At 38.2% G+C, this 25,396-nt stretch overlaps 1 protein-coding gene across 15 annotated transcripts in view; it reads left to right on the top strand.

Moving 5' to 3' along the window:
• CPLANE1 (ciliogenesis and planar polarity effector complex subunit 1) overlaps nucleotides 1–25,396 on the top strand; it is a 130,346-nt gene that overhangs the window by 58,859 nt on the left and 46,091 nt on the right. For 11 of the 15 annotated variants that reach the window (XM_033852803.2, XM_033852801.2, XM_033852796.2 and 8 more), the window contains 12 exons: nucleotides 292–585; nucleotides 761–1,531; nucleotides 3,011–3,177; nucleotides 4,284–4,416; nucleotides 5,278–5,332; nucleotides 8,804–8,908; nucleotides 10,386–10,457; nucleotides 12,203–12,312; nucleotides 12,646–12,841; nucleotides 13,424–13,573; nucleotides 17,833–18,083; nucleotides 23,043–23,130. In XM_033852803.2, the coding sequence (XP_033708694.1) occupies nucleotides 292–585; nucleotides 761–1,531; nucleotides 3,011–3,177; nucleotides 4,284–4,416; nucleotides 5,278–5,332; nucleotides 8,804–8,908; nucleotides 10,386–10,457; nucleotides 12,203–12,312; nucleotides 12,646–12,841; nucleotides 13,424–13,573; nucleotides 17,833–18,083; nucleotides 23,043–23,130 (2,392 nt within the window). The remainder of the gene's footprint in view (nucleotides 1–291; nucleotides 586–760; nucleotides 1,532–3,010; nucleotides 3,178–4,283; nucleotides 4,417–5,277; nucleotides 5,333–8,803; nucleotides 8,909–10,385; nucleotides 10,458–12,202; nucleotides 12,313–12,645; nucleotides 12,842–13,423; nucleotides 13,574–17,832; nucleotides 18,084–23,042; nucleotides 23,131–25,396) is intronic. The other 4 variants (XM_033852804.2, XM_033852798.2, XM_033852797.2 and 1 more) reach the window with 3 other exon arrangements.

The raw sequence follows: 25,396 nt of genomic DNA, 5'->3' as shown, positions 1-25,396 counted from the left end.
ACCACTCCTTTATGGTCCCAGGGATGTTTATGTAAACTGCTTTACAGATAGTCCCAAGTCTCACAGGAGTTCATATTCCTAGTTGACAGCTCCTTGAAAACAGGAAGCTATTCTTCTTTTCCTTTTTTTTAAAAATCTCTCCCAGCTCTGCTTCCTATTCAGCATTTACGGGTCCAGCAGTTACTAAGACAGAAGTATGACTATTCTGGAATACTCAGATAATTATTGTTGCTTCTTTAGGTTCTTTTCATTATATTTTAAGATGTTTCTTTAATTTTTATTTTATCCTAGCTGCAACAGATCAACTTCATGAGCCTAATGCAAATAGTAGGATCATCCTTTGCTAACCTCCCGGATATACATCAACTTCTACAGCAGTCTCAGTCTGTGCATTTGGTGGGAAGCCAAGGATCAAACCCCACAAGAGGGAGTAATGATGTTGAAGACACCAGTAGAAATCTGAAGGAGAGATTTTTCGTTAAACCACAACCCATGGGAGAGTACACCAGAGAGCCTGGCAAGAACAGCCCACACTGCCATAAAGGAATTGTGCAATCTGATGAAAATAGTAATGGAAATTTACAGGTAATGCATTTTAAAATACCATTAAAGTTGTCCTAGTAGTTCAGTTGTTGGTTATTTGAGTAAGTAACTTATTTAGTAATTATATTCCACCTCCTCCAAAACATATTGAACATCATTTAAAAAGTAGGAGTTCATAATGTATTTTAATCTTACATAATATTTTTTTCTCTTCCAGAATGTTCCACATAGGAGTGTTCCTTTTTGTCAATTAGAAGGCCAAACCCAGAATAGAGGACTAACTCCAGCATCTCAGAGCTTACCTACCACTTCATTGTCTCCAGCCCCTGCTGGAAATACTCACCTCCACCTTTTGTCCACGTCTTCTGCCATTCTGAAGACACCTGAACTTATCCCCACTGCAAAAACTTTCAGACCTGGTGATGGTTTTCCTTTGCTTCAATTTCAGCCCAAGCCTGAATTTAAGCCCCTTTCCTTCCATACAGAAAGAGTTCCTCAAGTTCCCTTCAGTCCTCCACCACAGCCAAGAGTGGCTTGGGGATTATCTGATTTCTTCCAGCCTCCTTTGCCAAAGAGAGCAATGGACACTACTTCAATGTCCCATTTGAATTTGAGCCAGTACAATACTGAAGCCATAAAAAAAGCAGTTGAGCAGAAGAAATGGGCAGAGACAATAATTACAGAAATTCCTAAGCATGTGAACTTGGATCAGTACGTTGGACAAGAAAACTTGACACCTCAGCAGGACTCTGCAACATTTATAAAACCAGAAAAACTGTTTGATGTTAAGCCAGGGCCCTTTGAGATATCTCCTCAGAATTCTTTTGGACTTCCATTATTGCACCTGCAACTTAAACCTCCTTCTGTATTTTCCTCTGCCTCAAGAGCATCAGTTACAGTTCCATCAATACCTATTAGAACTGTAGCAGAAGAAAGCAAATACCCAAGACTATCACTACTTCATTCATGTCTATCCCAAGAAAATATGGTAATGATTTTTGCAGAGTGATACAAAAGCACAGTCCTGCCTTTTTCATACCATAAATATACACTCAGTGAAAAGCTCTTACACACTTCTTTTTTTTTTTTTTTTTTTTTTTTTTTTTTGCGGTACGCGGGCCTCTCACTGTTGTGGCCTCTCCCGTTGCGGACCACAGGCTCCAGATGCGCAGGCCCAGCAGCCATGGCTCACGGGCCCAGCTGCTCCGTGGCATGTGGGATCTTCCCGGACTGGGGCACGAACCCGTGTCCCCTGCATCGGCAGGTGGACTCTCAGCCACTGCGCCACCAGGGAAGCCCACACACTTCTTTTTAAAGAAATAATGCTTCTGTTATTGAAAATAACATACAAAATTTGGTTTAAAATAATAATGGAGTACCTTAAAGGTTTTAGGTCTTTTTCGTGTATCAGTACCAGAGTTTTCTAGACTCTTTCAAAAAGATGTTTCTGAGATTCTGCTCAGAGAAGAAATAAGAAGTAAAATAAAATGACCAGTGTTCTTGTGTGTGTGTGTGTGTGTGTGTGTGTGTGTGTGTGTGTGTGTGTGTGTGTGTATATCTGTCTGTCTAGAGAGAGAGCATTGTTTGGGGTTCCTAGCAATCGTGATATGATTCCCTTCAAATCTACTACAGGTTAAAATTGTTAAATTTAGACCCAGATCTGTAAGTAGTTTTACATATTAAAAAATTGTATCTTTTTAAAATACTTTAAACACAAAGATTAAATCTTTATAAACCCACCAAATCATCTTTAAAGTTGTAACCTTTGATTTATGAAATTAAGATTGTTTTAGGTTCTAGTTTTGTAAGTCAGTATAGTTGAGTATTTGAGTAATTCATTCTCTGGTACACTTTTAAGATTTGAAAATGGTGCTGGGAAAAGAAATGGTCATTCCTTAGAAAAAGTACTTATCGTGCCTTCCTTTCTTCTGAACGTATTATGAACAAAAAAGAAAGGATTAAAGGAGTGGAAAAGTAGACATTTTGGGAAGGTTCTAAAGAAATATTTTTAATTAGAATAGTATAATGAACCCCCAAGTTACCATCACCCAGCATCAGTGGTTATCAACATATTGCTAATCTGTTCCATCCATAATCTCCACCCGTGTGCATCCTCCCTATTCCAAAGAATTTTAAATCAAAGCTAGACGTTATATAACTTCATTTATAATTTTAAGAAGGAAGATTTTTAATATGAAAAAGAAATTAAGAAGATGAGGACTTTTAACGTATTTTCTGAAATAAAATGCCCAGTTGAAATTTTCAGGAAATGATTTCTAAAATCATTTGTACTTTAAGATCTGCGTACTCATCTTACCAGTCCAAATCAGTTTGTTTTCTTTGATATGTTCTATTTCTTGCACGTCTTAGTTTAATTTAAACCAATGTTTTTCTCAGTTTTTTATTAACATATTGCCTAATTGAGGTTTGTAATTGTAAATTACTATGCTTTGTTTTTTTCTTATAGTACCAAAACCCACAACTTATTCCACTTGAAAACCTTATTGCATTTAAACAAATGCAACAAAAATTAACGCATAATTTATTTGAACAAGGCGATCCTGGACACCTCCAGCTTCTACAAGTCAAAATAGAATCATCTGAATTGAGACAAGGAAAGGACAGTAAAAAAAGGCAAGTTTTAAGTGAAATTTTATTTGAGCATATACCTGCAAATGTACCTGCAAGTTTATTATTAGTGACAATAATATAGTTATAAGATGAAAGTTATCTGGTTCAGCCTCCCAGCCTGACACAATTGCGTATTCAGTTTCCTTGTCAAGTGTCATGCATTTGAACACATCTTGTGATGAGAAAAATTCCTATAATGTGAGAAACAAATACTATTATTTTTTACATTTTATTAAGGAATTCTTTCCTGGCATTCATAGGCTAGAGGTTTCTTTTTACATTTTTCTCTAACAGGATGAGCAGTCATCTTTTGCAGCACAAATATTTGATATCATGAAATCTTCCATATACTGTCCAATACACTGAAGTAACGTTTATTGTTATTCTTCTTACCATTATCCTCCAGACTCTTACAGGAAGCAGTGATGTGAATTGTTTCAGGGCACTAAGAAATGCGCATGTAAAAAGCAAGGCTGTGACTTCTAATGAAGAGCATTTATAATGTTTTACTCATAATGGATGTTCAAAACATGTATTAACTGGTAGATTATTACTTAGTTTAGAAAGTACTTTAAAAATTTCACATTTATCAGACCCTAAAATCTACTACCAGTGCTCTCTTTCCAGAAATGGTCTTTCCTTCCATCTTTTCCAGGTAAACCCTCTTCAAAGTAAGTTTTCCCCTTAACTTTTTGGGCTCTCCTTCCTCCTTGCTGGGATTTCCTCCTTGCTGAGGTGACTGAGTTTGCCTAACTTCTTCAGATAGGTGAATAGAGGTATCCAGTAAGGTTTCTGGGGCCAGCTTAGAATCTGCAGAAAAGAGAATTTGAAAATTACCTAAAAGGTGTAACTCTAACCTGGGACTCTAGTGACTAACACAGAAAAGTCAGTTCAGTAGTAGAGGAACTAGAAATAACTTTCATGGGTCCCTGACTTCTGCTTATATTTGCTTGTATTCTAGCAGAATATCTTGCTAATTTAATTAAATGGCACTGAAAATAATTTATTGACAAAATTTTGATAACTGTCCCACTGCATAGCATGATACAAATGAAAAACTGATGTTACTAAAATAGTAAAAATATATTTTGCACTATTGTTTTTAATAGACAAAGACGACGAGCTGAAAAAGAGCTGCAAGAAAAAAGATCAGAGAAACTAAGGAGAAAACCAAGTGTGACTTTCCAACCAGAGAATTTCATCATTAATGATAATGATTCAGAAATAGTTATGAAGCCCAAGGTATAGAAAAACTATAATACATTCTTCCCTGGTCTGCATGTACACAGAGTTTAGAATGTCTGTGGTTTATCTAGTCGTCTGATTGCTGGAAGCTTCTGATTGTGACTAGGAGAACCTTAACATCATTAAGCACATAAATCTCTGCTGCATCCCTCTGTGCAACAGTAGACAAACAGTTGTGAATGTGGAAAGCAACTTGTTGGTAAATCAAAAACTGTAGTTTAGAGCATCTGCTTGTGTGACTTATATTTGAAATCACTCTTCCTTTTTTCTATGACATCTTAATGCATATCATGTTATTTGGGTTTCTCCTATGATAGTTTCACCTAACTCTTTTAGGTGCCTCTAGGATTTCCCAAACATAGGTTTGTTACGCAACCTATATTTTATATCAGATCTTTGCGAACACTCCTTCTAAATTTGGTGACTATTTACCTGTATTTGCAACAAGAGTTTAAATAAACAGAAATAGTTTTCTTTACTTGAATCTTAGCACCCTTTTTTCAGTAAGTCCTCAAGAACATGTCTAGAGGCACTTAGTAAAATGTTGAGTCCATGAACAGTTTTGATATTATTTGTGAGTTAAAGCTAGTCTTGCAGGAGAGAATTGCATATTGTAATTTAGTAACTGCATTAAATTGGTAATCCTCTTTTTTATTGTTTGACTTGTGAATTTCGTAAGTATCTTTGTGGAGTTACTTTGATAGAGTAAATAATTTGATAGAATAAATATTTCTAGAATTAAAGGATTTTAAACTATACCTAAAAAATCAACATTTCTCATAGCTATTGAATATTTTTTTCCAAAATAATGACTGTCTTTGAGTTAATCATAACTTGATCATTTGGGGATTCATTTAGGAGCAACAAGAACATCATGGTTCCCAGCCTTTGGAAGACTTTGACATTCCTTTTGGTATGTATATGCATGATTAATGTCACATCTCCATTCAGAGTTAAAATCAGCTTTCTAAAAATATGTAGATACCCACCCACTTCCCAGGGATACTGGGAAAAGCAGAAATGTTTATGTAAGTGTTGTATGTTGTAAGCACTGTTAAAATGTTAGTTATGATATATGAAAAAAATATAAAAATATGTAGATAAAAATGAGACCAAATTGCTTTCATGTTATCTTTGACAGGATGGTGTTTATGTGTGTATGTATGTGTATGTGTTTGTTTTGATGTGTTATCCGTTAGAGCAGTGGTTGACAAAGTATGGCCCACAGACCAGATCTGGATTACACCTGCTTTTGTGAATCAAGTTTTATTGAAACACAGGCATGCCCATTTATTTACACATTGTCTATGACAGCTTTCACATTGCAGCAGGTTCCATTTGTTGCAAAAGGGACCATATGGTTCACAAAGCCTAAAATATTTATCATCTGGCCCTTTACAGAGTTTACCAACCCCTATAGTAGAGCAATGCAATTAATTAGAATCTCAAATAAGATATTGATATATAAGGCCTAAAAGGAAATTATTGGAGAACACGCCTGGAGTCAAATTAATCATAGAAAATACATATACATTAAAGTAAAGGAATTAGTTCAGAAAAAAGAACTTGTTTACAGATAGTAAATTCTTTTCTTTCTTGAATTGGTCAATTCATTTCTTGCCACTGAATGTACATGTTCTCCAGGCTTTCTCTTCAGTATTTTTCACACATATACACACAAACACTCTTGTGCCTCTGCAACCATTCACTCTCATGACTTCAGCTCTTAAAGTTTTTTGGTGACATTCAAATATACATCTTCCCTCTCTTTCTTTTCTACTTTCCCCTTAAATTCAACATGTTCACGGGAGTTCTTTGGTGGCCTAGTGATTAGGATTCTGGGCTTTCACGGTGGTGGCCCCGGGTTCAGTTCCTAGTCGGGAAACTGAGATCCCACAAGCTGCATGGCGTGGCCAAAACAAAAACAAAAAAAACATGTCCACATTTTTTTTTTTTTTTTTGGTGGTACGCAGGCCTCTCACTGTTGTGGCCTCTCCCGTTGCGGAGCACAGGCTCCGGACGCGCAGGCTCAGCGGCCATGGCTCACAGGCCCAGCCGCTCCACGGCATGTGGGATCCTCCCGGACCGGGGCACGAACCCATGTCCCCTGCATCGGCAGGCGGACTCTCAACCACTGCGCCACCAGGGAAGCCCAATGTCCACATTTTAAACTGGCATTTTCCTATTAGTGATATCACCACTCATTTGATTGGACAAGATTTTTACCTTGGAAGTCACCCCTGATTTATCCCTCACATCTGTTACCCCATTCCTTCACATAATCCTTGGCCTGGTGCTCCCTCCCTTTTTTGGTGCCACGACCCAGCATCAGGCCTCTGCGTGCTGAGCAGTTGTCTCCTCACTGACCTGCTTAGCTTCTGTTTCTCAGCTTCTTAATCCGTCTGGTGTTCTTCTTTTCCACGCACTTGTCTTAAAACCATTTTCTTTTTCATTCTTGATAACATTCTTTCTCTTCACAAAGGTGGTACATATTCACTGGAGAAGATTTAGAAAACGCAAGTAGAAAATAAGACCAATATTAAAATCTCCAATAATCCTTATGTCTAGAGATAACCAGTGTTAATATTCTTCTAGAGTTTATTTTCTGAATATCCCTACTCTGTATATATCTATAAATTATATATGTGTGTGTGTATATATATATATTTATATATAAAAAGAATACCTCCTCTACTTGTTTATAACTTACTTGTTTTTACTACTAGTATTAAGGTATATATCTTCCCATTTTACTAGATATTCTTCTACAATGTCATTTAAAATGACTGCGTAGTACTCCAGTGAATGTATATTGTGTCATTCCAAACAACAACAATTCTCCAATTCTGTGACATATACTGGGTGTCCTATAATTCAATTCCATTCTAACACTAATAACCTAGAGTTAGCACAGACCCCAGAGGTTAAGGAATCAGTCCCAAAAGACTCCCTATTTCCTTTAGACACCAGCTGCAAATGGGGTCCCCCAACACCTGCATTTTTGTCTGGTCAAATATGAATTCAGGGATTCCCATGACACCCCCGCCCCCTACCACCAGGTTTACTAATTCTCTAGAACAACTCTAGAACTCACAAAAGCACTTTATTTGTGGTTACAGTTTCATTATAAAGGATACAACTCAGGAACAGCCAAATGGGAGAGATGCATAGGGCAAGGTATGGGGTTTGAGGACACAGAGCTCCCACACCCTTTCTGGGTGCACCAATTCCCAGCACATCCACTTAATCATCAACCTAGAAGCCCCCTTAGCCTCGTTGTCTCAGGGGTTTTACTGAAATTTCATTACATAGGCATGATTGATTACATCATTGGCCATTGGTGATTGAACTCCAGCTGCTCTCCCTTCCATGGAGGTGGGAGTAAGGTGGGGCTGATAGTTGGTTCCTCTGGTGACCAGCACCCATCCTGAAAGTATCTAGGGGCCTGCCAGGAGTCATTAGCCTAAACTCAGATATGATCAAAAGGGGCTCATCATGAATAACAAAACATACTCCTACCACTCAGGAAAATCCAAGGGTGTAAGGAGTTTTGTTCCTGGAACCAAGGACAAAGACCAAATATAAATATTTTTTATTATACTACCAAGTGCCATCATTGATACTCTTTTATTCTACTTAGACTCCCTGGGTACACTCCCAGGAATATCCACATCAAAACCTAAACTCCCATAATAGTCTTTGGACTTTGATTCTACTTCCTGCTGAATGTTTCCTCCAGGGTGGAAATTACCTCAGGTACAGCATGTGCAGTCTGAATTCATTATCCCTTCCCTACCAACTGGTTTGTTCTTCTGTGTTCTCTTTCTCCTTTTGTGTCACTACCAACTTAACATCAAAACACACATTATTCTGAGTTCTGCTTTCCCCTTCCCCCTCTCAACCAATCAGTAGCCAGTTCTTGCCTATTTTACTATCGTTGTAATTCTTAAATTTATCCTCTCTCCTCTATTCCTCACCATTACTAGGTACTTATTTGAACTGCTGCAGCAACCTCATCTATGTGATTGCCTTACTTTAATTTTATCCACTCAAATTTATTTTCCACACACTGGCTGGGGTGGTTTCTCTAGAACATCAGTCTGACCATATCATTTCCCTGCTCAACAACTTCTACTGGATCTTCATCAGTCAGAAGAATAGGTTTCTAGCCTGGGCATACAGAGTCCTTCACAATTTTGGTTTTAATTCTACTGAGCTGCCTGTGAGGATCAACTTAGATACCACTTCACTCAGAAAGTCCATTTTGGTAACATCTTGACACTGAATTCCTCACCTCCCTTGAGTTAGGTACTCTGCTTCTGGGCTCCTGGTAATATATTGGCTTCTCAATGATTGCTTCCAATGTTTTGTTGTTGTATTTAAGAAAAACTCCAGGATAATGTTAATACATCAGCTGGATTGCATTTCATGGCCTCTGTAAAAAAGAAAGTTAAAGGATGTCAGGATGCAAGTACAAATACAGACCCAGGTAAAATGCTATTTCACTTTAATTTTTAAAATTCATTACATTTTGCAATATTTAATATATCTCAACTTTTTTTTCAAAACAGTGATTTAAAGGGAATTTAAAATTATGTGATAGGGACTTCCCTGGTGGTCCACGCTACCAGTGCAGGGGGCCTGTGTTCAATCCCTGGTCATGGAACTAAATCCCGAATGCCTCAACTGAGAGATCCTGCATGCCACAACTAAAGATCCCTCATTCCTCAACTAAAGATCCTGCATGCTGTCACTAAAGGTCCCGCACATGGCAATGAAGATTCGGCATGCCGCAACTAAGACCCAGCGCAGCCAAATAAATAAGTATTTAAGTAAAAAATAAATGAATAAAATTATGTGATATTAGTTACTCATCCCAGCTTCTTGTCCTCAGCCCTGGTATATACTTTACACATTTTAAACTAAAATTAAATTTTAAATTGAATTTATGGTAACTTCATTAAAACGTAATAGATATTTGTTTAAAAATGCCACGGACTACATCCTAAATCAGTAGAAATAATATATATTCTAAAATTTTTTATTTTTTGGCTGCGCCATGCGGCATGTAGGATCTTAGTTCCCTGACCAAGGATTGAACTGCACCCACTGCATTGGAAGAGTGGAGTCTTAACCACTGGACCTCCAGGGAAGTCCTGGTAGAAATAATATTTTGAATTTGGGTTCTCTGTGCCATAACTGACTTTACTAGAATTTTATGCCTAAGATTGAGAGGCCTGAAGCCGTGGCTACTGAAGTTGAGTTAGGAAGAGAAGGACTAGATTGGGTTTAGTGTGGGAAGAATATATGTAACTGTGTCCAAAAATAGAGGAAATAAATGTTGGAGAAGCTACTTTTTGGAATTTTGCCTGACAGACTTCTTCATTAACGTAATGAATGAATGTATTAGGTGGTTTCCAGTATTTTTCTCCTATGAATGATGCTTCAGTGAGTAACTTCTTGCATAGAGCCTTTTTTGTTGTCGTTGTTCATCACTATGATTTAGCTAACTCTTTTACCCTTTACCAATCCAGTAGATTAAAGAAAAAGGCCTCTAACTGTTATTTTAATTTTTATTTCTTTCTGAATGAGGTTGAACATGTACAAGTTTTTTTTTAATAAGATTGTTTTGATGCAAATGGTGAGTGCGCATTTGAGAAACATTCTTAAATGTATCTTCGAGAAAGCCTAGGAGGTACTTGACTGCTCTGTAGTCTTCTAAAGTCAGCAGCCTATTTGCTAGAAGTTTGTTATTCATTCAGGTGATCAGGCCCAGGATATAAATAGTAATAAAATCTAAAATTATCATATTAATTAAAAAATTAAATTCTTAAGCTGTCTACTTTTCTACCACGTTTTATACACAATATATAAAAATCTGCACTTGTATATTTAATTTTTTCTGTGCTTGTGAAATCCTTTTTCTGTTTTCTCTTTTTGTCCCAAATCTCCTAATTGAATACAAGATAAAGATGCTGCTTCTCAAGAAGTTGTTTCTGAATGTCATAAAAATCAGCAAATCATTTCTTCCTCATCAGGTGTGATTTCTTTCTTTTTTTTTCTGAGAACACCATGACTAGTTAAAGGTTATGTCTGCATGACGGCCGAAACAGGAGTTACCGACCCCCATAAAAAAAAGCAGTTAAACCAATCAATTGATTTAATAGAGATAGAATGAGAATTTAAGTATTTTCACTTTCTTTTTTTCTAGTTTTTTAAAACATTTATTTATTTTATTCATTTATTTTTGGCTGCATTGGGTCTTCGTTGCTGCACACGGGCTTTCTCTAGTTGCGGCAAGCAGGGGCTACTCTTCATTGCAGTGCATCGGGTTCTCATTGCGGTGGCTTCTCTTGTTGCAGAGCATGGGCTCTTGGCACGCGGGCTTCAGTTGTTGTAGCACGTGGGCTCAGTAGTTGTGGCTTGTGGGCTCTAGAGCACAGGCTCAGCAGTTGTGGCGCATGGGCTTAGTTGCTCCACGGCATAGGGGGATCTTCCTGGACCAGGGCTCGAACCTTTCTGTGTCCCCTGCATTGGCAGGTGGATTCTTAACCACTGTGCCACCAGAGAAGCCCTTTTTTTCTAGTTTTTTGGTTGTCATGTGGTTTAAATTCAAGCCTTGGTGCCAAGTTTCCAGTACTCAGTATTGCAACGAGTTATATTTTGCTTGTGAAATTTGAAAGTAATGTTCTATTAAAAATGCAATGCTAGGGAAAAAAAATACAATGCTAGGAAATAAGATTAGAGTTGTAGGACAAAAGGCACAGAGTTAGACTGCTGACTTATTGTGACAGGCTTCTATATTGTTTTGAATAAGAAGCTAATGACTTTTGTAAAATTAAGATATTAAACATTTTAAGTGGTAAAATTTAACTATGGTCTTTATATATACTAAGAACTACTGAATTGTACATTTTTAAAGGAGGTGAATTACATCTCAATAAAGCTGGTTAAACAAGCGAACAAGCAACAAGAAACAGTGTGGAAAGTAAAAAAATAAATTAGTTATGATTAATTTCCTAAAGCCTGGTTTTATTGAAATTTTAAACAAGCAAAACTGACTTAATATATCTGAAATTGAAAAATGAAATTATAGCATGTTCTTGGTATGACTTAGATATTTCATTATTCTTGTGAGCCATTCATATGAGAAAAGCAATAGTCAATATGCATCAATTCTGAATTATTCTAGAGTAATTTGCCCTTAGAATAGAATACAGTTTGCTTTAATTTATTTATACCTATGAAACTTCTACTTAGATTTTCAACAAATATCCTTTTTTTTTTTTTTTGGTTGCGTTGGGTCTTCGTTGCTGTGCGCAGGCTTTCTCTAGTTGCAGCGAGCAGGGGCTACTTTTTGTTGTGGTGTGCAGCCTTCTCACTGCGGTGGCTTCTCTTGTTGCAGAGCACGGGCCCTAGAGCACGCGGGTGTCAGTAGCTGCAGTGTGTGGGCTCAGTAGTTGTGGCACGCAGGCTCTAGGGTGCGCGGGCTTCAGTAGTTGTGGTACGCATGCTCAGTAGTTGTGGCTCGCAGACTCTACAGCACAGGCTCAGTAATTGTGGCGCACGGGCTTAGTTGCTCCGCAGCATGTGGGATCTTCCTGGACCAGGGATTGAACCCGTGTTCCCTGCATTGGCAGGTGGATTCTTAACCACTGCGCCACCAGGGAAGTCCGTCCAACAAATGTCTTTAATGTTGTTTGTTGCTAACTTTTTCTTACCAAGTTAATGACATAGAGCTACTTACAGATTTTTTTACTATCCTGATTTTTCTTATTTTTAGAACATGAATCTTTCAATGTTCCTCAACTTTTGGCACCAGATGTATATCTGAATCTCAAACTTTCCACTGAAATACCAGAGGAACCTCTGTCACCTTCAGCAAGTGAAACGGTACTAAATTTGGAAGTTTTAATAATACCTTTGTGCTAAATTTTATTATGGTCATCTGCATTATTCAGTTGTGTAGGTGAAATGAGGCCAAAAATCTCATCTACATAGATTTGTTGGAAAGGTCAAAAATTAGTTTAAAATTTAAATATTGTGCCCCCAAATACTGTAAACCAAAACCATCACACATACTTCCTGAAGTTTGCCCTAAGTTAGGCTTATATAAGCTCTTCTTGCCTTGAGAATTAAACCTTTTTGGGGCAGGGGTAGGGTAGAGTGGCCGTACTATAAGTAAAAAGAATGTAATCCTCTTTGATTTTGTGTGTTTTGGTTCAGATTGGGCACACTTACATAAATGTGATTGACATTGAAGCTGATGATCTACACAAATTACCTGTTAGAGAAAAGCCTTCAGATGATAATAGTATCAAACAGCAAAGCGATCGTCTAGAAGTCCCATCTTCTGCAGAATTACATTACATGGCAACTTCAGTTACTAATGCTCTTCCCCTGCACAATTTTAAGAGTCAAGGTAATAATTTTTTCTACTTTTAAAATAAATTTAAAACATTTTGAAAAATTCTTTAATATAGCATTGTTACCCCTACTTATGTCTCTTAGCTCTCCTCCTCCAAAGCCACTGTAATTTTATTTTATTTATTTTTTTAATAAACGTATGTATTGATTTATTTATTTATTTTTGGCTGTGTTGGATCTTTGTTGCTACGTACGGGCCTCCTCTAGTTGTGGCGAGCGGGAGCGACTGTTCGTTGCAGTGTGTGAGCTTCTCACTGCAGTGGTCTCTCTTGTTGCGGAGCATGGGTTCCAGGCACGTGGGCTCAGTAGTTGTGGCTTGCGGGCTCTAGAGCACAGGCTAAGTAGCTGTGGCACATGGGCCCAGTTGCTCCGTGGCATGTGGGAACTTCCTGGACCAGGGCTCGAGCCCATGTCCCCTGCATTGGCAGGTGGATTCTCAACCACTGTGCCACCAGGGAAGTCCAAATTCATAATTTTAGATGTTTATATTCACATTTAGAAATGTTCTATTAATCTTTTAAATACCTTGTTTATAAGTTTAGAATCAATCTTTTTATGCCTTTCGTATTCTTGATAGAATCTGGCAATTCTGCTATGGATTTATTTTTTAAACCTGCAGAAGTGTCTCCAACCTTTCTGGATGGAAGAAGCTGGAGAGCAGGCATTCCAGAAGTGAAGGAGCCTTGCATCACCTCACCTCCACCATCAGACATACAGCAGGACAAAGGTGAATGCCCTAGATTTATAGCATAACTTTCCCCTTTCTCTGAATTACCGTTATATTAGAAATAAGCACTAAAACTTGATCACTGCAGAGGAAACCAGAAAAAGGGTTTTTCCCTTGCTCAGGAGAGTAGGGGCAGATAGGTAAATGAGATAGAGTCATGGTTCCAAGCTTGGGACCCAGGGATATTGTGCAAGGAAACTACAGATCTGTTTGTGCATATGTCTTTTCTCAAATAATGAGGCTAAAAATAAATATCCTGTGGAATTTCATGAGTGTTTTGGTATTAAAAAGGAATTCTCATATTTTAGAAGGTGGGAAGTTCTAGAATAGCACATAGAAAATACACAGGCTTGGTAGCCAATAGTACTTTATTAGTAAAATATTCAGTTTTATAGTCATAAATCAGGTTGCATTATTGTAAAATATTTGCAAGATTTACAAGAATGTTTCTCCAAAACCTAAACTTATTACATCTGCGAATCATTAGATTAATCTAGTATGTAATCAGACTTCCTGCAGCAGAGACCTAATGCCTCTTCTGGCTTCCACAACTGTTGGGAGGAATGGGCCTATCCTTGTGGTCATCAGCTGCTTGGGTGCAAAGTCCAGCACTGCCTTTTCATTGTGCATCAACAGCAGACACTCAGGAGATGTGAGGAGCAAGGACGGGATGGGTAGCAGGGAAACTTCACCTTAGGATGTGTTAGAGCATGTGTATTACAGCTGCGTATACAATAAGTACCAGCATTTCAGATTTTGAAGCCTTTGTCCTCTCTCTCCCCTGCCATGGGACTGCTAGGTGCATGGGTAGTGGAGGGAGGATGTCTGAAGCTGACAGTCTTTCAGGCTGGGGAAGTGTGTGGGGAAATGACAAGACCTTGGCTTTTATCAGTAGATTCAAATAGAACAGACCTGGCTTTCAGTCTCAGCCCTGTTACTTAATAGCTTGGAGACTTTTTGCAGGTAATTAACTTTATCTGATCCTCATTTGTATCTCTGTAGGATACAACCTCATAGGGTTGTCATGAGGGTTACATCTAGCCAAATGCCTGTGACTACTTAAGTACCCTGTTAGTTTCCTTTCATTTTCACACCAACTTGACTTTTGAACTTCTGACAAACTAGAACTGGACTGATCTCCCTGTGACCTCAGAATATCTTAGGACAGCATTTAAAATGACTATAAGCTACAGGTTAATTTCCTCCATCAGTGAGATCAAGTCTATATTCAACCTTTTGGAAGATCCTTCTCTGAGGAGATCGGTCATGAAAATATGTCAGTGGACCCTTCTGCTATTACTAAAGAGAACTTAAAAATGCCAGTTTAAAAGGAAGAGTTTTATATTGTGAAATTAAATTCTGTCATGGTATACATAGTATACTTTAAAGACTCAGAATATAGTCACTGTAGAGTTGAGTGGGATTTGTATTATAAGAAAAGGCTGGGAGAAGGGAGGGACAGGGTTCTTAGGTATTTAAAACAAAAGCAAAAGCCAAACAAACAATACATTTCTGTTTTAGTGAGACCTCACCATTTTGAATGACAGTAGCTTACTATTTTAGAAACCATCTCCAACAGGAATACTATCAGTAACAGCAAGCAGAGCTTTGCTAGGCAGAGGGAGAGCATTGCAGGGTCAGTGGAACTCAGTATCTTAAATCACCTCCTAAGTGATTTTTTTTGTTAGTCAGTGAGAGTGGAACAGTTTCTCCATAGGAAGGGAAACTAGTTTCATTATGTATGTAAGTCATTCCAGATTTTGAGCACATCCATCTCTTTTTTGCTGTATATTCTACTTGAAGTTTGCACACCAGATTCTTTCCTGCGTGAATAAGGGAGATACTGCAGGATGCCAAGAAACAAGAAGGATAGGTGGCAAAGTACTGTGAGAGTCAAGCTAAAAAAAGGGTAGGGCCAAAACAGGTAGGGAAAGATTATGTGACTGCCATTGCCAACACTGGAATTTACCTTTATCTTCTCATGGGAAGCTTCTCCTTAGACTGGGACTGAAGTATAATCACTACTTAACATTTGTTTAGTAATTCACAGTTTTCAGAGTATTTTTTTGGATAATTTGATCTTCACAAAATCTCTATGAGTTAGGTAGGACAGGCATCATTATCCTCATTTGACCAACTCTTCATTCACTCAACACTAAGTTAGGGACAATATATTGGAACTGAGGAAGAGAGTAATACCAGGCTCTGTGTCCTTGGGCTCACATATGGGGGGAAGGAAGGCAGGGAAGTAAAGAGATGATTATGATACAGCATGGTAAGTGCAGTTACGGTGATAAGGATGAGACTGTTGGGAAATATAGCATCTAATCCATATCTGGGGAGGATTGGGGCTATTTAGGGGAGAGCCACCTAAATGGAATCTTAGAAGTAGGATCTAGCGAGGGAAAGGTGCATACAGATGGAGAGAATAGATTGTGCAGTGACTCAGAGGTTTGACGGAGCTTGCTGAGTGTGAGAAAATTAAAGTTCAGTGTGCTTGGAATTTTTGTTTTTTAAAGAAATAGCAAGAAATGAGCTGGATAGGCAGGCCAAGGGAAGACAATGCCATTGTCTCTCATACTGAGACATTTGAACTTTTAAGGTGAAGGCATTAGAGAAACGCTGAAGGATTTCAGGTGGAAAAGGAAAAATACCAGATTTGGGTTTTAAAAGATCTCTCTAGGGCCTGTGTGGAAGTTGGGCTAGAGAGAAGTGAAATAAGTTAGAGATAAGGATACTGTTTGGGGTCCATTGGTTGTGAACGCTTCAGCTAAGCACTGGTAGTAGGAATGAGGAGATGATAGGTACGTGGATCCTCAATATTTGGTGTCACGTTGGAACTGAAGGAAGGAAGAACCTCGAATGTGTCTCAGGCCTCTGGCTTGGGAAGCTGGGTGAATGATAGTGCTTACTCCCTGAGCTGGGGAATCGGGGAAGGAGCAAGGTGAATGGGCTGAAGTGATGAGTTTGGTTTTATATGCTTTGGGGACAGCCTAACTGAGATGACCAGGATACAGATGGATTTAAGGGCTGGAGCTCAGAAAGAGTGCCATTTGGATGTGAGAGTCAGCAGTGCATCTGAGACCTCACCCAGAGAGGGTGGGTTGAGTGAGAAGAGACGTGAGCTGAGACTGGCGCGCTGGAAATACTGAAGGGTAAAAGGAGTGGGTGGCGGAAGGGAAGACCAAGACGACAACTGAGAAGGGAGAGCGAGATAGGGAGGAGAAGACCCAGAAGCCAAAAATGTTTTAAATTTGTGACAACAATCAGTTGGGCTTAAGAGTAGAGTCAGTCATTGGCTTTGATATGGGCCTTGGGAGGTTTAATGTTTGCCTAAGGGCCCACGTAGAAGCAGTAATGGCCAACATTGGACCTAGGTTTTACTGTGTGACATTGTTGGTTTTCAAGGAGAGTTTTAAAAAGTCATAAAAATAGTAAGGTTGCTTTTTGATGAAGTGTATTTTTGTAGCAGAAGATAAAAGTAACATTCAAATTGCATTGTATATGGAACTTTGTGGTAATGGTAACACTGTTATGTATTCTTATCTCACAACAAAGACAAATCTCAGAAGTCAAGAAGCTGAAATGGTATTTCTAAGTATATTAAGTTAAAACTGATCTGGAAGGGAATGTTATGCTGACTTAAAATGAGGTCTTCAAAAAAGTAGATCTGCATCTACTTCTGTTTTTTGTTGTTGTTGTTGTTGTTTTTGTTTTTTTTGCGGTACGCGGGCCTCTCACTGTTGTGGCCTCTCCCGTTGCGGAGCACAGGCTCCAGATGCGCAGGCTTAGCGGCCATGGCTCACGGGCCCAGCCGCTCCACGGTATGTGGGATCCTCCCTGACCGGGGCACGAACCCGCGTCCCCTGCATTGGCAGGTGGACTCTCAACCACTGCGCCACCAGGGAAGCCCTGCTTCTGTTTTTTGGTTGGTTTTTTTTTTTCGTTTTAAAAAAATTTATTCTATGATTTTTTTTGTTATTGAACTCAAGTTATTTATTTATTTATTTATTTGCGGTACACGGGCCTCTCATTTTTGTGGCCTCTCCCGCTGCGGAGCACAGGCTCCAGACGTGCAGGCCCAGCGGCCATGGCCCACGGGCCCAGCCGCTCCGTGGCATGTGGGACCCTCCCGGACCGGGGCACGAACCCGCGTCCCCTACATTGGCAGGTGGACTCTCAACCACTGCGCCACCAGGGAAGCCCCTACTTCTGTTTTAATTGTAGTCAATTCTGATATTACCTTTATTAATATTTAGATACTCCGAAGCCAGATCTTCGATTCAAGGAACCAAGCTCAAAGTCAGATGCCTCAGATTACCCGCTGTGGGAACTACTACAGGATGTCTCTGCCACTCGTCCTGCACCAAGCTCTGCAGCTCGCCGGCTAGAGCATCTCACCTCAAAGCTTCAGAAAATTGATGAACAGCTGTTAGCAATACAGAACACTGCTGAAAACATAGAGCAGAATTACCCGAGACGTATCATGCTAGACCGACATTGTATTAAGGTAGGCTGTCTTTATTTTAGTTTTTTGTTTGTTACCTACTTATTAAATTTGTAGTGTGATATAATTTTAGACTCTTGATTTTTCAAAATAATGGGAAATTTGGTTTCTTTAGGCTAGGGTTTCTCAACCTCAGCATTGTTGACATTTGGGCCAGATATTTCTTTGTTGTGGGAGTTTGTCCCATGCATTGTAAGATAATTAGCATCCCTGGTCTTGACCCACTAGCTGTTAGTAGCATTCCCCTCAGCTATAATAATCAAAAATGTCTCCAGGCATTGCCAAATGTCCCCTGGGAGCAAAAATCACTCCCAGTTGAGAACCTCTTAAACGTTAACCTTTTAAGAAGTGAACTCTTGCTTCCTACCAGGAAAATAAATATATGAATTACAAAACCAGAATGTGGTTTTAGATAAACCCTGCTCATAATTGAGTATCATTTTCTTCGGCAAGATTTTTATAACTTTACAAACAGTGTTGTCCTTATATTTTGAATTCTGTTTCTTTCAGATATTTTATACAACGGGATTACTAGTGCTTAGAAGTTTTCTGTATCTTTAAAAAGTATTCAGAATAAAGAGATTGATGTTTATGTATATTGGTATATCATGGTAGTTAGACCAATAGGAAGGAAGTCTCAAACGTTAATTACTTACTTTGCACAAGCATCCTGTCTTTTTTTTTAGGAAATAAAATTTATATAAAATAAAGGTTAATGAACAAATGGTAAAAATATTTTGAATGTGTTAAAGCCTTATATTGAGAAATGCAAATTGGTTTGCAGGAAACGAATTCCATCAGTGACATGTCTAACAAATATTCTAGGTTGCTAAGATGTTGATATTTTAAAAGATAAATTTATTAGGTTTACAGCATTTCTTTAATCCAAACATTTAACAATTATTAAAAGGTTAAGGTTAAACATATGTGAAACTACACTGAAAAAAATATATGAAGTAGGACTACTGGGTTTTTTAAAAATTTTTATTGGAGTGTAGTTGATTTGCAATGTTGTGTTAGTTTCAGGACTACTATTAAGTAATGACATTATGGTGTTTTGTTGGTTGTTTTCCTTTTTGTTTTTAATCCAGGTTTAGATCTGTTATATCCAAATTAATGTTGAGTGTCAGAGTTGTCCTTGGAAGTCCATATTCCAAGGAATCCCTTTCAAAATCCCTTATCTTCTAGTTTATTAAGCATATCTAAAGCCAGATATGTTGCTTACACCTGAATCTAGTCTTGTTCCTGGCTTGTTCACTCTCTCCAGAGCCCATGAATCATTCGTTCCTTTAACAAACATTTATCGACCTTCTACCACATGCTAGGCCCTGTGCTAAGTTCTGGGAATAGGAAAGTAAATAAGGCATAGTCCCTACTCTCAAGGAGCTTAGAATCTAATAAAAGAAGATAGATGTATGCACCAAAAATACATGTGAACAGGGTGCTGTAAGGACACACAGGTACATATGGCCTGTTGTGACTGTATAGGTAAGTGAAGCTATGGCACCAGAGAAGGCTTCGTAGAGGTGATTCTTGAACTGATAATGAATTGATACATCAGTTCGATGAGCAAGGGCTGATGAAAACATCGTGAGCAAAAGCAGAATGGCATAGAGTATTTGGGGAACTACATCAATGTTAGCGGAAGGTAGCAGTTGATGGGACTGGGCTTTAAGATGCCTGGCAGGAGAGGTAGGTAGGGCAGATAGGGAAGGATGGAAAGTGTTGTTTGCTGTGCCAAGAGAGTAGGATTTTATTCTATAAGCAGGCAATAGGGAACCACTGAGGAATTTTAAGCACTGAAATGATATGATCAGACACTCTGGCAGCCATGTGGTGAATAGAATGGAGAGGAAGAGACTAGGAACAGGGAGATTGGTTGGGTCACAGTAGTTCTAGGCTAGCTGTTTGTTAGAATCAACTTGGGAACTGTCAGAAGTGCAAACTCATGGGCCCCATACCTATGAAATTCTGATTTTAGGTAGGTCTGGGTTAGAGCCCAGGAATCTGTATTATTAACAAGTTTCATAAATGATTCTTAATCAGTTAGCTCTATATCAGGTCTATTTTTTTTTTTTTTTTTTTTTTGGGCGGTACGCGGGCCTCTTATTGTTTTGGCCTCTCCCGCTGCAGAGCACAGGCTCCGGACGCGCAGGCTCAGCGGCCATGGCTCACGGGCCTAGCCGCTCCACAGCATGTGGGATCTTCCCAGACCTGGGCACAAACCCGTGTCCCCTGCATCGGCAGGCGGACTCTCAACCACTGCCCCACCAGGGAAGCCCTATATCAGGTCTATTGATTGGTGTTTGGGATCTGGTGAATAGTACCAAGCCAAGAAATAATAATAACCTGAACTTTGGCACTGGGGATGGAGGGAGGATGTAGCAGGATTGAGAGGTTGAGTGGCTGTGGGAAGGTGAAGAATAATGCAGAGATTCACAGTAGACTCCAGATTTCCAGCCTGGGTGAATGTTGGAGTCATTTTCTAAACTAGGGTAGAGGAAGTGTGTGTCTTTTGGGAGGAGTAAGACAGAGATTTCAGTGAGGGCCACGTGAAATTTGAGGTGCTGTGAGATTAGTAGGCATTTGGATATCTGTTGATGCTTCTGGAGCTCAGGAGCTAGATCCGGGGTGATGGTACAGATTTTAGAGTCATCAGTTAGGAGAAAGTTCAAATTACAATAGTGAGGGCACTCACCCAGAGAGAGCATGTTGAGTAAGGAAAAAGTGGGTTAAGATCAGAATTCTGTGGGTGCACTAACTTTTAAGGATGGGGATTCAACAAAGCTTAAGAAAATAATCTGAGGGAGGGAAGATGCTCAGGAGAAAGCAAGCCAGAGGAGGAATTTCAAGAAGAATTTCCACAGATCTGGGTCATTAGATAAAAGGACCAGCTGTGCATGTCAAGATCACTTGGGATGCTTCTTCAAAATATACATGCCAGCCCTATTGAAAGGCGTGGGGCGGAGAGAGAGGAAGGGGAGTGACTTTGCAAGGAGGAGGGCGTAGGTCACACACTTGTATTTTTTGAAGTTCCCGCAAATTCTGATACAGGTCCCCTCTCAGCCCAAGCCTTTCCAAACTGGAAGGTAGGGATTATGTCTTTTGCTTGGTGCATGCAGGCAATTGATAACTTTATTTAATGGCTGTCTCCGTGCTCTCATTTTTAGATTCTGACAGAAATAAAATCATGTTCATATAATAAAGACTTACTAATGGAACAGTTATTAGTAATTATAGTACAAGCTTGGGAGACAATTTCAAAAGAAGAGTTCTAAAAATGGTTGATCAAACTCTATTCTTCCGAGGTGACTACTTTGAAGGAAATAGAATTGATTTAAATGAAAGGTTTGGCATATTGGCTTAAAATGTTCTCACCCTATTATAATGCACACATAAATACAAAGATTTTTACTTGCCCATTTTAGTTTAAGAAAACAGCTTGTAGGTCTGGAAGAGGCTGAGGGACACCGTGGACACACCGACTACATGCCTTAAAGATACGGGTTCATGTTCTGGATTTGCAAGTCACTGAATTTCTCTGGGCCTTATTCCCTCATCTTTAAAATGGAAGGTTTTGTTTTCTTCAGATAAATACCCCAAAGTGGAATTGCTGGATTGTATGTTAGATCTATTTTTATTTTTTTTGAAGAACCTCCATACTGTTTTCCATAGTGGCTGCACTAATTTACATTCCCACCAGCAGTGCACAAGGGTTCCCTTTTCTCCACATCCTTGTCAATACTTGTCTCTTTGATAATAGCCATTCTGTCTGGCATGAGGTGATATCTCATTGTGGTTTTGATTTGCATTTCCTTGATGATTAGTGATGTTGAGCATCTTTTCATGTGCCTGTTGACCATCTGTATGTTGTCTTTGGAAAAATGTCTGTTCATGTCCTCTGCTCATTTTTAAATTGGATTGTTTGTTTTTTTGATATTGAGTTGTATGAGTTCTTTAAATATTTTACATATTAATCTCTTATTGGAGATAGTATTTGCAAATATTTTCTCCCAGTCTGTAGGTTGCCTTTCTGTTTTGTTGTTGGTTTCCTTCGCTGTGCAAAAGCTTTTTAGTTTGATGTAGTCTCTGTTTATTTTTGCTTTCTTGCACTTGCCTGGGGAGACAGATCCAAAAAATATATCACTAAGACCAACGTCAAAGAGCGTACTGCCTGTTTTCTTCTAGGAGTTTCATGGTTTCAGGTCTTACATATAAGTCTTTAATCCAGTTTGAGTTTATTTTTGTGTATGGTGTAAGAAAATGGTCTATGAAAATGGTTTCATTCTTTTAAGTGTAGCTGTCCAGTTTTCCCAACATCATTTGTTGAAGAGACTGTCTAAAACACAAAACAAATAAACATATAAAACAGAAACAGACTCATGTATACAGAGAACAAACCAGTGGTTGCCAGAGGGGAGGTTGATGGGAGGTGGGCCGAATAGGTAAAGGGGATTAAGAGGTACAAACTACCATTTATTTTTTAAAAAAAATAAGTCATGGTGATGTAATGTACAGCACAGGGAAAATAGTCAATAATATTGTATTTTATATGGTGTGTAGTGTATAAAAATATTGAATTACTGTGTTATACACCTGAAACTAGTATAACATTGTAAGTCAGCTATACTTCAATAAAAAATAAATAAAATAAAGATGAACTATGTAAATAGAAGAAAAGTTTTGTCTAGATGGTAGTTATCATTCCTCCCCATTGTAAAATTTATAATGCAATTTTCCTGAACCTCTTAAAAGGTTAAATCGGTTAGGATACAAAATAAGTAAAAATTTACTCCTCTTCATCAGTTCTCACCATTTAGCTCATATTGGATTTAATCCTATTCTTTCATTTGTTGCATTAATACAAATGTGTAAAACCTACATAAAATCGTTTATGATGTTTTGAAATTATCAAACCATAAAATTTGTAGCAGTTATTTTGTTGTGCATGTTTTTCTACAGGTTGAACCTGTAGATCACATTGAGCTGTCTTCTGGCCCTGAATCTGAAAAAACACTGCCTTCAAAAACCGTTAACATTCCTGAAGAAGGTTTGTGAGGGGTCAAGGGTGGGACTGAAGCCTTTCTTTGAAAGAATAAGTATTTCTTTTTGGTGTGCCAGAACTGAGAATAGTTTTCTTATGGGAGCTGAAGCCATCCGTCCCCTCATTTTTAGATGAGGGCTTCCACCTCAGGCCAGTGTTTTTTCCGAGAAGCCCGACGCTGTACCCTCCCCTGGCGTTTGGACCAGAGGTGGACACTGTGGGCTGGACCTTAGTTTCTGTCACTCCACATCCGCGGCCACACACTGCTGAGGGTCACACAGAGCTTTGTGCTGAGGTGCTTGTTTGTCTGTGGTCATCAGCTGAGCTAGAATTTGAGGTTCAGGTTAAATGACACGGCAATGGTGAAGTATTAAGTTTTTTCGTTTCTTATTGAATGAATGGAATTAGGGTAGTTATTTAAATAAATTTCTACTGTAACTATAGTTGTTTATATCTACATTCTCTCATTGAGTCTTGTCAGCAGTTTAATGCATTTTGCCAAAAAACAGGTTTTAGTTCATTGATTCTCTCTATTGTTTCTTAATTTTCTTTTTCATAAATTTCTACTCCTAGCTTTATTATTTTTTCTGCTTTTGGGGCCTTACCTTGTTGGATTTTTCCTAACTTCATTCTTTCTTTTTTTATTTTTTCTAATAAATGGCATTTGAGGCTGAACATGTTTCTGAAAGGACCCAGATAAGAGTGTTGATATGTTACATCTTTTGGTGGTGTTCAGATTGAAATAGTTAGCAGTTTATATTAAGGTTTTTTCTTTAGCTCATAAAAGGAGTTTTTAGCTTCCAAATATTATGGGGCTTGGGCTATATTTTTGTAATTTATTTCCATTTTCATTGTATTGTGATTAGATGAGTGTATAATAATGTCATTCTTAGATATTTGTTAACATTTCCCTCAGTATATACAGTCAGTTTTTGTAAATATTCTATGTTTATTTGAAAAGAATAAGCGTTTTATGTTGGTTTATATATATACACACACACATCTCCTACATAAAATCCTACATAAAATTTCATATATGGGGACTTCCCTGATGGTCCAGTTGTTAAGACTCTGCACTCCCAATTCAGGGGGCCCGTGTTCAATCCCTGGTCAGGGAACTAGATCCCGCATGCTACAACTAAGAGCACACATGCTGCAACTAAAGATCCTACATGTCGCAACTAAAGATCCTGCATGCCTCAACGAAGATCCCGCACATGGCAACGAAGATCCTGCACACGGCAACAAAGATCTCACATGGTGCAACTAAGACCCGGCACAGCCAAACAAACAAATAAATAAATAAATTCATATATGTAGTCACACACACATATATAATAGTCAGACTTCTAAATTATACTGTTCAGAAGGGTGCATTAAAAATTACCCACAATGATTGTGGAATTATTTATTTCTCTTTATAATTCTGTTAAATGTTTCTTTATGTAGTTGAGGCTATGCTATAAAATGAATATAGTTCATGATGATTATTTTTGTTGAATTTTGTCCCTTTTATCATTAATGACGCTCTTTATTCGCAGTAATGCTTTTTAGACTCAAAAGTCAATTTTGTCTAATATTAATATGTCCATTCCTGCTTTCTTTTGCCTGGTATATCTTTTTTAGTACTTTTTATTTTTAAAAAATTTTAATGGAAAATTTCAAGCATATTTCAATAGCAGACAGAATAGTATAATTGACCTTCATGTACCCAACAATCACCTTTAACAATTACAAACTCATGGCCAATCCCACCCACTCTTCTACCTTTTCCTGAATTATTTTAAAGCAAATTCCAGACAGCACATTATTTTATCCATAAATATTTTATATGTATCTCTAAAAGATAAGGTCTCCTTTGAAAAAATAATAGTATTGTCATTTCTTTTTTAAAAAGTCTTGATACTGTCATGTATCTAATTAGTGTTCAACTATTGCCAGTTGCCTCATTTTAAAAAATAGTTTATTTGGTCTAGTTGGAGTCCATATACATGGCAGCTGGTTGATGGAGTAAAAGTTTCCTTTAACTTCTGTGTTACTCCTTTATCTCTCTTTTTCCCTTCTAGTTTATTTGTTGAAGAAACCTCGTTGTTTGTCCTTAAGTATTTTTTGGAATCTATAATTTACTAATTGAATCTCTGTGGTGTCATTTAACATGTTCCTCTGTTCCCTGTATTTCCTGTACATTAGACATCCCTTTACTTTCAAACTGAGTGATTATGTTATAGCTGTGTCCAGCATACAGCTAGATTTCATTCTTTTAAATAACTAC

The sequence above is a fragment of the Tursiops truncatus genome, chromosome 3, assembly GCF_011762595.2.
Source record: "Tursiops truncatus isolate mTurTru1 chromosome 3, mTurTru1.mat.Y, whole genome shotgun sequence".
NCBI classification, from domain to species: domain Eukaryota; kingdom Metazoa; phylum Chordata; class Mammalia; order Artiodactyla; family Delphinidae; genus Tursiops; species Tursiops truncatus.
The sequence above is the reverse complement of the archived record's forward strand: the minus strand, read 5'-3'. Positions and strand labels throughout refer to the sequence as shown.